This window comes from Tachysurus vachellii, chromosome 17 (genome assembly GCF_030014155.1).
Source record: "Tachysurus vachellii isolate PV-2020 chromosome 17, HZAU_Pvac_v1, whole genome shotgun sequence".
NCBI classification, from domain to species: domain Eukaryota; kingdom Metazoa; phylum Chordata; class Actinopteri; order Siluriformes; family Bagridae; genus Tachysurus; species Tachysurus vachellii.
In genome coordinates, this window is record NC_083476.1 from 8,604,016 (window position 1) to 8,616,714 (window position 12,699).

At 36.9% G+C, this 12,699-nt stretch overlaps 1 protein-coding gene across 2 annotated transcripts; it reads left to right on the top strand.

Moving 5' to 3' along the window:
* Positions 1–944: 944 nt before the first annotated feature.
* dipk1b (divergent protein kinase domain 1B) lies at positions 945–8,712 on the top strand. Of its 2 annotated transcripts, XM_060891706.1 has the most exons (6): positions 945–1,378; positions 3,307–3,441; positions 4,797–4,904; positions 5,406–5,549; positions 6,059–6,889; positions 7,734–8,712. In XM_060891706.1, the coding sequence occupies exons 1-5, from the start codon at positions 1,268–1,270 to the stop codon at positions 6,869–6,871; spliced, it is 1,311 nt and encodes a 436-aa protein (XP_060747689.1). In that variant the 5' UTR covers positions 945–1,267; the 3' UTR covers positions 6,872–6,889; positions 7,734–8,712. The 2 variants fall into 2 exon arrangements, with proteins under 2 accessions (XP_060747689.1, XP_060747688.1); XM_060891705.1 differs by having other exon boundaries at positions 6,059–8,712.
* The last annotated feature ends 3,987 nt before the right edge of the window (positions 8,713–12,699 follow it).

The window sequence follows — 12,699 nt, forward strand, 5'->3', positions numbered from 1 at the left end:
TTGACAATTTAGTTTATAAACTTGAAAAGTGAAGACAAATTACTGTGGTGCTTAAAAGTTTGCAAATCCTTTAGATCTTTCAGCATTTCTGCATAAATATGACCCAAAACACCATCAGGTTCTGGCCTTAATCAAACAGAAATGCTGTGAAAGTACCTGAAGCAATCAGTTCATGCGTGGACTCACCAACATCCCAGCATTGAAGCTGTTCTGTACAGAAGAATGAGATAAACATTTTTCCAAGCCGTTATGCAGGACTGATCAACAGGTCCCGGAAACTTTACTTGCAGTTATTGCTGCACTGGTCACCCCGGATCCTTAAAACAAAGGTTCACATACTTTTGCCACATCGCAGATCTGTAATACTAGATCATTTTTCTGTTATATTTTTGTCACATTTGTTTAATTGGCTTCACTTTGTCTACTTTTGATGCTTGTGTGAAAATCTCCTGATGTTTTGGGTCATATTTATGATTGATGATATGATTTAAAAGTCAAGTCAAGTCAAGAAGCTTTTATTGTCATTTCAAACATGTATAGCTGTTGCAGTACACAGTGAAATGATACGTTTCTCCAGGATCACGGTGCTACATAAAATACATTTAATAAAAATGTAACTTCAATTTATGATTTTAATGTAACAATTTTTAGTGCAAATTTGAATGAGTTGCTTTCCTTTTTTCCTATTTTAGGATTTGAAAAGTAAGACATGAGACACATATTTAATCTGAATCGTATATGAAATGGAAATGAATTTATTTTACGTAAAATTGTTAAAAAAAAAAAGTGTTAGCTTAAGTATCCAGTCCAATCCCCCAGAACTATCCCTTTAAGAGCGCATTTTTCTTTAGACGGTCTAACCCCCCACCCTCACCCCCGCATAGATCAACCATCCCTTTAAAACACCATCGAATCACAACGAGGGAGGAAGAGAGAAGCCGTTGGTTTGTGTGTGTAACGGTAGGATATTCAGGCCTCGCGCACACTATTTCTCCAGCAGCCGACATTATAAATAGAAGCTCGGAGCGCGGACGCTTCATGAGACCTGAATGTGGCTCGATGCGGCACTATAATGAACGTATTTTAAACACAGGAAAAGCCTTTGTTTCATTCATAAAAAGAAACACACGTCGGCTCCGGACGCCCATTTGAGTGCTTATTGAACCTCGCTGTTGAAGACTCCCTTTTAATCCTGTCTTAATTGGCGGTTTGTAGGTCCGTTCGGTTTAAAAGGGAGAGAACGAAATGTCGGGTCGCAGCATCACGTATGGCGGTGAGAGGACGTGAGCAGCTCGAGGACACCGTCGAGAAGATGCCACGCGCCTTGCGCAAGCTCGTGCATCTCGTGCTACTGTGCCCGCTTCCCAAGGGCCTGCAGGTATGCTGCCTTTTTATCTTATCCCCCCCCCCCCCCCCCCCCCCCACACACACACCCACCCCTGTCTACCTTGGGCATGGGGAATTTCAATAGGAACATTTCTATTTGTTATACAATTACGTAATAAAATAAAAGAGATTTCCCATGAAGTTTAAACCATTTCTTTGGTGTTAATTAAAAGCAGCAACAGCTTATTATATTATTATTATTATTATTATTATTATTATTATTATTATTATTACTATTACTATTTATTATTGTAATTATAATAATAATTATTATTATAAGTATTATTTTTTATTATTATTATTTTTATTATTATTGTTATTATTATTATCATCATCGTCATCATCATCATTATTAGTATTATTATTATTATTATCATCATTATCATCATCATAATATTAATGATAATAATCATTATTATTATCAGTGTTATTATTATTATTATCACCATCATCATCATCATCATTATTATTATTATCATAATTATTATTATCATCATCATTATATTATTAACAGCAATGACTGAAATTTAAAAAAAATCACAATTGTTATGCTATTATTGAATAGTAATATCACATAATTTAAAGACTTGTCACCAAATGTAGCTTCTCTTAACAGTAAAAGTGCAAGTAAAACAATCATGGCACGTTACCTTTGGGTTTTTGTTTCATTTACATTTACAGCATTTAGCAGACACTCTTATCCAGAGTGACTTACATTTTTATTTCAGTTTATGCAATTGAGGGTTAAGGGCCTTGCTCAGGGGCCCTGCAGTGGCAACTTGGTGGACCTTGGATTCGAACCAGTGACCTTCAGATCAGTAGTCGAACGCCTTAACCACTGAGCTACCACATCCCCAATGTTTCCATTAACTATTTGAAAAAGAGTTCGTAAGAAATTATACACCTGTAAAAACATCTACACAGGTTTTAACAGGTAATATTGACAGTGTTCATTTAAAGTTATCATCTTTAAAGTTATCATTATATTGTCATTGATATTAATTGTTATATTGAAATTGTCATATTGCATTTAACTCTTATGCTGTTTAATGGATCCTCACAATAGTAAATTATTTGGGGTTGAACCTGAAGGAAACTTAAAGTTTGAGAGAAATAACGTATGAATGGAAACCAATTTATTATACAGACATAACTGCAGCTTTCAGGTGTGAAAATGTTCCCAATATGGACCTGTCTGGATCTCTATAGAATTTACAGATTCTTTGCTGCAAATTTAGGATACCTACTGTTTGTGCATAATTGTGTGGAGCTTACTAGTCTAGATATGTCTTTATGCAGTTATTATTATTAGATTATGCATATAGATGGATGTAAAAATGGTTTGTAGCCTATATTTAGTGAGGTCTGCTTTTAATTTAGCTTCGGAAGACACTGATTTAACCTGGTTAGGGTCACAGTGGATCTGGAACGTATCCTGGGCATGTGTGCGAGGGATAAACCCTGGATAGTATGCCAGTACAGTACAGATCACAATGTGCACATTTTACACACTCCTTCATACCTGGGCAATTTAGCATAGCCACTATAGCTTTTGGCATGCTTTTGGGAACCCATGCAGACATAAGAATAAGATACACAAAAACTCTACAAAGTCACTTTTTTATTCATGCAATTTGTTGCATTTTACAAACGTTTTTAATGGCCACACTCAGCTTATTGTGCAGAATGTGTGTCACATGCTACAAAGATTATTTAGATTTTCTGGTAAATGTTGTTGTCATTCATTCAGTTTGTGTGTATCAATCTGTGTGTTACCTGAGGGGGTGCTGGCAGGCGTTTAAGGTCATTTTTTCACCTGTTTCTCTTTATTCTGAATGTTTTGCTCTACTTATACCTGTCCCATTTTCTGTGAATTTATTTAATCAGTCTTTTTCTGTTTCTTTGTCACAATTTGCACAGTCCCGTATGCCTGCAGTGAAGGTGAAGTACCTGATGGTGGCATGGTTGGGTGTATTGGTGACCAGCTGGGTTGTCTACATACAGTACTCATCCTACTCTGAGCTGTGCAGGGGCCATGTCTGCACAATGCTCATTGTAAGCTACAGCACCACAGTTCCCAGAATATTTAACAAATTGGCTTATGTTATTCTTATGTTTAAAATATCATGTGCATAATACATAATTTCAGCTTCAGTGTGCTGACCAGACTGATGCTTTGGTTGCCCTGAAAGTGACTTGGCTAAAAAGTGATAACTGATGATATAAAAACATATGGCAAGTTAGGGCCTTTACACCGCACTTCATGTGTTTTCTCTGATCTGATAGCTATCTGATTTGTTAAAACTGTTCCATATACATTAGGCCACACTACTCCCACCCAAAATGCAAATATATTTTACCCCATTTCCGGGGTAATTGAAATGGAACAGGCTTTGGTGTATGTGGTTTTCAGAATGCGGTTATGCTACAAAAAACAGCATTTACTGTTTGCTGCATTTTCGCTGGCAGCAGCAGGTGCATTTTAAGACCCAGCGAGACACCTGGGTGAAAGATCGGAGCCAGCACTTGAGAGTGACGTACTTCTGTTTGGGAGGAGTAAAGCGCTGACGTTTGTGGCTTGAACAACCACATTTATTTACACTTGTCCAGTTTCATCTGAAACGCGTCCCAGACCTCCTCAAGTGGTTTGAACGATCGGATTTATATCCGTCTCGAAAATGTTTTGGGGGCATTTAGACCTGGTCTTTTTACAATTGGTTAGCTATCCGATCACAAAAAATGCATGAAGTGACCAGGTGTAAAAAGCCCCTTAGTTAGCAGCTAAAGTGCATTAACAGAAACTAAGATTCTATCAAGTCCTGGAAACATGATATGTGAATATGTCTGTAATACTTACATATTTGAGACAAGAAACTGGAGATTGTTGGATGACTGCTAACAAGATCTCACACATGATCAGGCTTTTACACATCGATTACAGGAACTCACATAGACATTGTATGTGTATTGTTTGTGTACATTGCGTTTACAGAGTAACAAGCATATTGCTTTATATTTAACATTTACATGTACTTACACATAATTTTACATACACTTTATTTATAACAGTAATTTATAAGTCATCCTATATTCCTACCATCTTATTTGATTAGTAACTATCATTTCATATGCTGCATTTTGACTGTATTTTGCACAACTATTTCCACTTATACACAAAAACACTCCTGTTTTATTCTTATGTTCTCATTTGATTTCATTCCATTTTGTTAAAATGTTCCATTTAAAACCTTTTCTATTTTCTTCTTCTTATTTTTTTTTTATAAACATAAAGCGATAAAAAAAGCATTTCACAGCATGCCATACCATGTATGGTTTTGTATATGAACACTAAAATTTGAATAAGATTTTGAATTACAATATGAAAACTTTGTTTTTTGTGTATGTATCAGTGCGAGCACTACCATAAGGGGATTATCTCTGGTTCTGTGTGTAAGTCTTTGTGTGAAGAGAAAACTCTAACTCTGCAACGCTGCCTCTCCACATCGCCTACACATCAGGTAAACATTCACAATCCCTATCACTCATTTAAATGGTAGTTTTGACTTAGTCATTGCAAAATACTACATACTACCTACTCATTTTAATATGCAATAAGGTACACAGTGTATGAGAGTTCCTTTAGACTGCTTCGACTGCTTTCAGTTACATTGACACAGAAAGTATTATTTTTGGTCATGTTTGGTTTGTATAAGGAGTGCAAGGAAACATAGCAGTGGCATATTTACTGTATGTTGCCAATAGCTGAGTTAAGGTACATTATATAGATATGTTTAAGAGTAAAACTTGGACAAGCTGATTGGAGCAAAGACAACTAAAGTACAAAATCAAATAATCGCATACCACACACTCACATATGCACTTAAACGTCTTTAGCTTTAATTTACTTAATTTTAAAAGTGCTGCAAAGTTTCCTGTTGGTTTAGTGCAGTTAACGTTAGTGTTAGATGTAGGCGCCATTATCAAGGATAGTAAGATAAACGTGTGTTTGTGTGTTTCAGGTATACAGTGCTGTGTGGAAAGAGAAAGCAGTTGTAGTAAAGTGTGGATTGCATGATGCTCAGCGTGATGCCAGTCTCTATGATAAACCCACACGTGGCACGTCCATGGATGAATTCCGAGAGATGCTGCACTCTTTTCTCAAGGTACTTCTGTTAATTGATTTTTTTACACAAATATTGGATTGTCATCTGCTTGCTATTGTCTACATCTATTATGCCCCCATCGCATTAAATTTAAAAATCATAAGAATGACAGCAATAGTGTGTAAACCTGCAAAAAACAAACAAAATCAAATACAAATTCAAGCAAGTAGAGCTTTTTATTTCTGAATCTTTTACCTAAAGTTCTCAAAACAATTGGTCTCTTAAATTTATTTAAAATCTATATTTTGTATTATATGATCCTTTTTTCAACAATTTTCAAATAAACAACTAATAGCTAAAAGCAAATTCTTTTATAGTCCATTTTAATAAAATTATCGACCGCCTGACAATACAGTTTTTGTTTTCCTTTTTATTTTATTGCCAAGAAAAATGCTGGTAAATGTACAGTAAAATGAAAAGAAAATTGAATAGTTGAAAATGTTTAATGTAAAGTTTTATGTATAATTTTGCAAGGCTCTAACTGAAAAACTAATCTTTCCTCTCTGTAGAACAGTCTGGGTGAACAGCTTTCTCTTGGCTCACTTGTCTTGCGTATTGTCTCACTGGCTGATGTCAACGCGGATGGCAAAGTATCTCTAGCAGAAGCAAAGTCAGTGTGGGCTCTACTGCGCATTAATGAGTTTGTCTTGACTCTGGTGCTACAGGATAAAGAGCATGCACCACGTCTACTGGGGTTCTGTGGCCAGCTTTACACCACAGAGCATGTGGCCCACAGCACCCTCTTCAGTGTAAACATACCATCCTGGCTCCAACCCCTTGTGCCCAAAGCTCTAAGCAGTTCGCTAAACCACTGGCTGGCTCCAGCCTGGCCACGCCGTGCACGAGTCGCAATTGGACTGCTAGAGATGGTCGAGGAACTCTTCCATGGTGCCTATGGCACATTCTACATGTGTGAAGCCACCCCCCAGCGAGTGGGCTACAGCACCAGCTACGACTGCAAGATGCCTGACCTGGGAGGTGTGGTACCGGAAGCAACCGTTCGGGCATTCATGAGAGGACGAGCTTGTCAAGTAAACACTGACTGCACATTTGGGAGTGACTGCACAGCCACTTGTGACCGCCTGGCTAAACAGTGCAACATGGAAGTGGTGCGACCAAATTTGGCTAAAGTTTGTGCCCTCCTGAGGGATTTCCTATTTTTTGGGACACCATCTGACTTACTGGATGACCTGGACAAGCAACTTCGCACCTGCATGACACTGAGTGGCCTGGCCTCGCAAATGGAGGTGCATCACTCACTTGTGTTAAACAACCTCAAAACACTGCTATGGAAGAAGATCTCAGACACCAAGTATTCTTGATCAAAAAATCTTGATAAGGTTGGTCAAAGCATGTACACAGAAACATGGAAGGAATTCAGTATACTGAAAGGAAACTCCAGTATATTGACCAGCAATCTATCATTCTAGAAGTGTATTTGAATGAACTAGTCTTGAGCCATAACCTTCAGTAAAGAAGCTTTAGTAAGATATCTTTAAAAGTGTGCCTCAGGAGATCTCTTTAATGAACCAGACATATAGAGAACAAATGGGCTTGTTTTCTTCCCATAATCCCAGATTTTACTACTTACTTCTGCAGACTTATATAAATACAAAATAATATGGGGTAGTTTTAGATGTTCTAAAAACTCTCTCTCAGATAGCCTGCATTTTTCCCCATTCATAGTTCCCAAAATATGTAGTTAATATTCCAACATTGGCTGTTTTTACCTTAATATCTATAAGAAACTGAGCATATTTGTCTTTGGCAAATGTTAAGAAACAAAATGTAGAAAAAAATAAATAAACACAAACATAAAAATAAGAAATCTAAATATTAAAAAGGGGTTACAAAAAACATATCTATAATTGGTGACCAGCCGTTGCCATTAAAAGGGGGTTAGTAAAACTCAGGTTTAATGTTGTGCAGTTTAATTGCTGTGAATTCTGCACATTCTCTCATTCTTTGGCTCTCAGTTGCTTTTGTCTCTCAGCTGTCTGTTATCCGAAATGTGGTCTTTTAATTATTTAAACAATTATTTAATTATTAATAATAGAATTATTTTAATTTAATACGTTATTTACTTAAGGCAATCAAAAATGACCTGTAAAATGACTTTTTTTGTGAAGTGAATATTTGAAAATCAAAAATTTACTCTTTTCTCCCTGTTGTCACATTTTGTAGATGGAGATGCAAATACAGCCTATTCGTTATCAAGTCAAACGAAAACAAAAGGAACAAAGTGGATGTAAGAACCTTGAACATGAATTAAGATTACAAGGCCAGAAACACAGACTAGAGACGATAATATTTCACACAAGATAAATGCTTTACAAAGAAAACACAAAAAATAGTGTTATTAATTACTGAAACAAGACACAGGAACAGATAATCATGCGGGCATACTTTATGATCAAGTCATGTGATGTGCTCGGGGTGATGAGAAATCTCTAGTTTCTGCCCCGTTGCTGGGGCTGACATGACACCTACACTCTAATGTAGAAGAGACAAAGAGAAAATTTTTAGTAAATGTTAGAATAGTCAAAGTGTTCATGAGTAGCTAATATTAGCAAAATATTCTCCAACAGTTTAAAACAAAAGAAGGCGGTTATAACACAAACTTTCCTCACAGGGCAGTATGCAAATATGCAAAGATACTTTCCAGGTCAAAGGTTTACATGGCAGATATTATATATTAATAAATATATTATCCAGTTAGACTGGACAGAAATTTTATTCCAGCTAGCTTCAGTGACTTGACTCTATTACAGTAGGTATACACAGGTATAGCTTTTATTCTGACTGATCTCAGTTAAAGAATTAGTGGATTATTGTGTTCCCTGCAACCTCCTGAACTCCGCCACCCCCTGCCTCTCTGCAGCACGTGTCAAAGTTTTACTGAAATACAGTTTGTGTTCTAGTTGAAATGTGGACCAGCAAAATAGTTCAGGAGCAGTGGACTTATTTGTATGGAAAAGCGACTCTGTGGTATTGTGCACATTAGAACAAATTTAATACTTAAAGATATTTCATACTTTTTTTTAATTAAGTTGTGAAACATAATTTGTGTTTGTGTGGCAGGCTGTCATTAGTATTTTCACTGCAACATATGCTGAGCTCCATGTCATTTTTGATTATACTAAGTGGTGAAGCAGAGTTTATAGTAGACTTACTTTATTATTTATTACTACTCTGTCTCTACTCTTTTGTGATTTCATTATGTAAGCCTCTGTATATTTGTAAATAAAATGTGGTTAAAATGCAACCAAATATTGTTCTTGTCCTTCAGCTGCTCTTTATTCAGGGTTGCTACAGCAGATCATATGATCCACACATTCTTTTGGCACAGGTTTTATCCCATTTTATCTGGGCCTGGGAACGGCACCCCTCACTGACTTCCCTGGTTCCCTGCCTAGTAATCAAACCCTGGCCATGGCTGTGCATTGTGCTGGAACAGTTTTTTTTAATGTCAGTGAATGTACAATAGCTAAAAAACACAGGGTGGGGGATAATGACAAATGACCAAAACAGTCTTAAGGAGTATGCCATCAGGCTTCCTTTTTGCTTAACCAATGCTGTATGGGATGGGACTTCACCCAATCTGTCAATGATTTCAGTGATTTTTGAGATTTGCCAACTTTTGTTGGTGTTTTATTAGAATCTAGAGAATTATGTCACAGCATCCATCACCTCATTAACTAGCCCTTTTATCAGCACACCTGAGTCAGAAAAAGCTTTCCAGGAGCTGTAACTTCACTTTTCCTTTGCTTCCATCCTGATCCACCTGGACACCGGGATCTATAATTTCCGAAGTGGAAGGGGAAACCTCGGATACAGAAATTGGTGATCTGGTCTCCTCCCAATGTTTGTCAGAGGGTAAGCTGCATTCCTGCACTTTTTACTCTCACTCTCACCTCTACAGAGGCCAGGTATGATGTGGGTGACCATGAGTTGTTGGCTGTTAAGAAAGCTCTGGACAAATGGTGACACTTGGTTGAAGGCTCCTTACATCCCTTCATTGTCTTTACCAATCACTGCATACTTGAATGCCTCTAACAGGGCAATTGTTTAAACCAATGTCCAGCTTGATTGCCTATGTTTTTAAGCCATTTTGACTGTACCTTTTCATATGACCCCAGTTCAAAAAACACTAAGCTAGATGCTCTCTCTAGATACCAGCTACCACCACAAACAGTTAGTGCACATTATCCTACCCAGCCAGAATGTGGCCCCCACTGGGGTAATCAAACCCTGGCCATGGCTTTAAATTGTGCTGGAACAGTTTTTTTAATCTCAGTGAATGTATAATAGCTAGAAACATGGGGTGGGGGCTAATGACAGACCAAAGCAGTGCTAAGCAGTATGCCATCAGGTTTCCTTTTTGCTTAACCAATGCTGTATGGGATGGGACTTCACCCAAATCTGTCAAGGAGAGTCAGTGATTTCTGGGATTTGCCAACTTTTGTTGGTGTTTTATTAGAATCTAGAGAGTTATGTCGCAGCGTCCATCGCCTCATTAACTAAGAAATCAACTAGCCCTTTTATGAACCATGAGGGATAAACAGGTGTCGAACTAGACCAGTACCAATATCAATTGGTACTGGTCTAGTTCGACACCTGTTTATCCCACATGGTTCGTATCCAGGTCCTGGGGTCACTTTTCGCATCTTCAACAGAACCTGGGGCATTATTTTGCCCTTTGTTTTTTCCCCTTTTCTAATTCTAATAAAAACAACCCTTGAAATTGCATTTAGGACTTTGTGTAGTGGATTAAACTATCATGCTCTCCTGCTGTAGACCTGGGTTTTTATTCCTGCCACTGGTAGTCAGTGTAACAGGGAACTCCCTGAGCATCTAGCTGATCTCAGTGTTTTGACAATGGTGTGATTGGTGGTGCCAGATTGTTGGATTGGCTACAAATACAAAGACCATTATGGGTTCCACTTGTGTCAGCTAAGAACAGAAAGCTGAGGCGTCAATGGGCAGACTCACCAAAACAGTTAGTTCAAGACGAGAAAAACATAGCCTGGTCTGATGAATCTCAAATTCTGAAGAAGGACACAGATGATGGTGTCAGAATTAGGTGTAAACAGCATGAATCCATGGACCCCACCTTCATTGTAGACCCATCATTTGGATACTCATCAATCATCACTTAAATGCCACAGCCTATTTGAGTTATTACTGACCATGTGCATTCAATAAGCGTCCCTTTATGGCCATAATTGCCATTTCACCCATATCCTTAAGTTTATTTCCAGCAGAATAATTCACCTTTGTTCACAATAATGTAACAAAGCAAGTCATTTCAAAGATTTTATGAATATGACAATGACATTGTTTTTCAGTGGTCTTCACAGTGACTGGTTTTAAATCCAATAGAACACCTTTGGGATGTGGTAAAAAAAAGAGAGGCATGATTACGCAACTGCTGGTTGGGGACCAATGCACTACATTACAATATATACAGTACAAATTATTTCCAGACATTTCATGAATACTGCTATTAGTGCATGTCTGTGTTCTCTTTTGCCAACTGTGTAGCACATTTTCAGTACTGTCTGTGAAATACCACTGTGTCCCACTTGAGTCCTGCTGACTTTATCCTGCAGAACATTATCCTTTATTCATCCTGTTGAAGCATACAAATAAAGTTTTCTGATTGTCTGGGAGTATGGTGCAAGTGTCCATGATGGAGTAAATGCATAGAGACCATCTGTGTATGTTAAACTTTCTTCAGAGTTAAAGCCTTTTCAAACTGATTTTTATTAAGCTTGTTTACTTTAGCAGTGGTCCAGCCTTTTCTCCTGTTTTGTTGAAAAGATCAAATGATGATATTTAAACAGATATTAGTCATTTTGAAAGACTGCAGTGGTAAAAATCACTAGATAAAAATAATGGCAGCTTAAAGTAAACCTCTACCATGATGCAATGAAATTTACTATATACTGTAGATAAAATCATAACTGCCATTTTGTGGGTAGAAGTCAAGGTTAGTTTTGAGCCTGTCAGTGGCACTTGTGAGCTGGTTGAGGCTGATCTACTGTTCTTGATATATAAGTTGCTCAAGGAGAGTCGGCACAAGGGAAAGTATTGTGGATTGTTCATCACCCAAGTGGAACTCCTGGGAATCAGTGAACCATCTGGACAGGTTTACACTTTGTACATAATGGAGCCACAAACTACATAAACTGTATACAGGTTTACATATAATTTGTTTGCTAATATGTGTTGTTGAGGTCTGAGTTTTACACTGGTGTGTAAAAATAATGAAAATGGTATGTGAATAGTTTAATTAAATAAGGTGACTTAATAAACAAAGGTGAGATACTGTACATTACTTCCCTACATTATTTACAAATGAATGGTAGGCCTACCCCAGACTATGAACAAAGTTACACATATCCACACTTATTGTTTAGAAGCCACTGTAACAGATTAAATGGTATTGCCAAGTAGCAAAGCATCGCCTTACAAATCAAAATGTGAAAGCATGATGTTTACACTGCAAATGAAGAATCTGGATAAAACACACAGTACATTTGGTTAAAACTATATTGGAGCCAACCACTACTGAGTATCTTTTTTAACTTTTTAAAAGAGCAACTTTTCAGTTTCTTACACAGTATCCACTGTATATATTTTTATATTTTAAATTGAAACAGAATGTTTCAGAATAATTTGAAATAATAATTTTTATAAGAATTTTACAAAGAAAGAAATTGTTAACTATCTTTAAAATAGAAGAATCTGACACTATATAAACTTTAAATTTAATGTTAAATCCTTTTTACTAGAGACTGGATTTTCCTTGATTCCCATCCCTTTTACAAAGAAGCAGCTTTGATATGAAGGTTTTAAGTTACTTTAACCATTTCTTATTTCGCAAAGTTTATCAAAATTGTTTTTGCATATCTATTTATTTATTCTGCTAAGGTACCAGTTAACCATTGTCTCATTTCATAAATGTAAGTATAAATGCCAATAACTTCAAGAAACCACCTGAACCATATTTAGAACGAGAAGTCATATTAAGCACCACCTCTGTTGGTATCTCTACAGAAGTCCAGAACCCTTTTATGGAGGTGGGAGCAGCCTAACATACTGTAAATGCATATCAGTTATGTGATTTTGAACATCGATTTAATTT

Bases quoted from the DNA above. Each gene is read 5' to 3' on its own strand.
- dipk1b (XM_060891705.1), top strand. From the start codon at position 1,268: ATGGCGGTGAGAGGACGTGAGCAGCTCGAGGACACCGTCGAGAAGATG. The intron at 1,379-3,306 runs GTATGCTGCCTT...CAATTTGCACAG, and splicing joins CGCTTCCCAAGGGCCTGCAG to TCCCGTATGCCTGCAGTGAA. The intron at 5,550-6,058 runs GTACTTCTGTTA...TCCTCTCTGTAG, and splicing joins TGCTGCACTCTTTTCTCAAG to AACAGTCTGGGTGAACAGCT.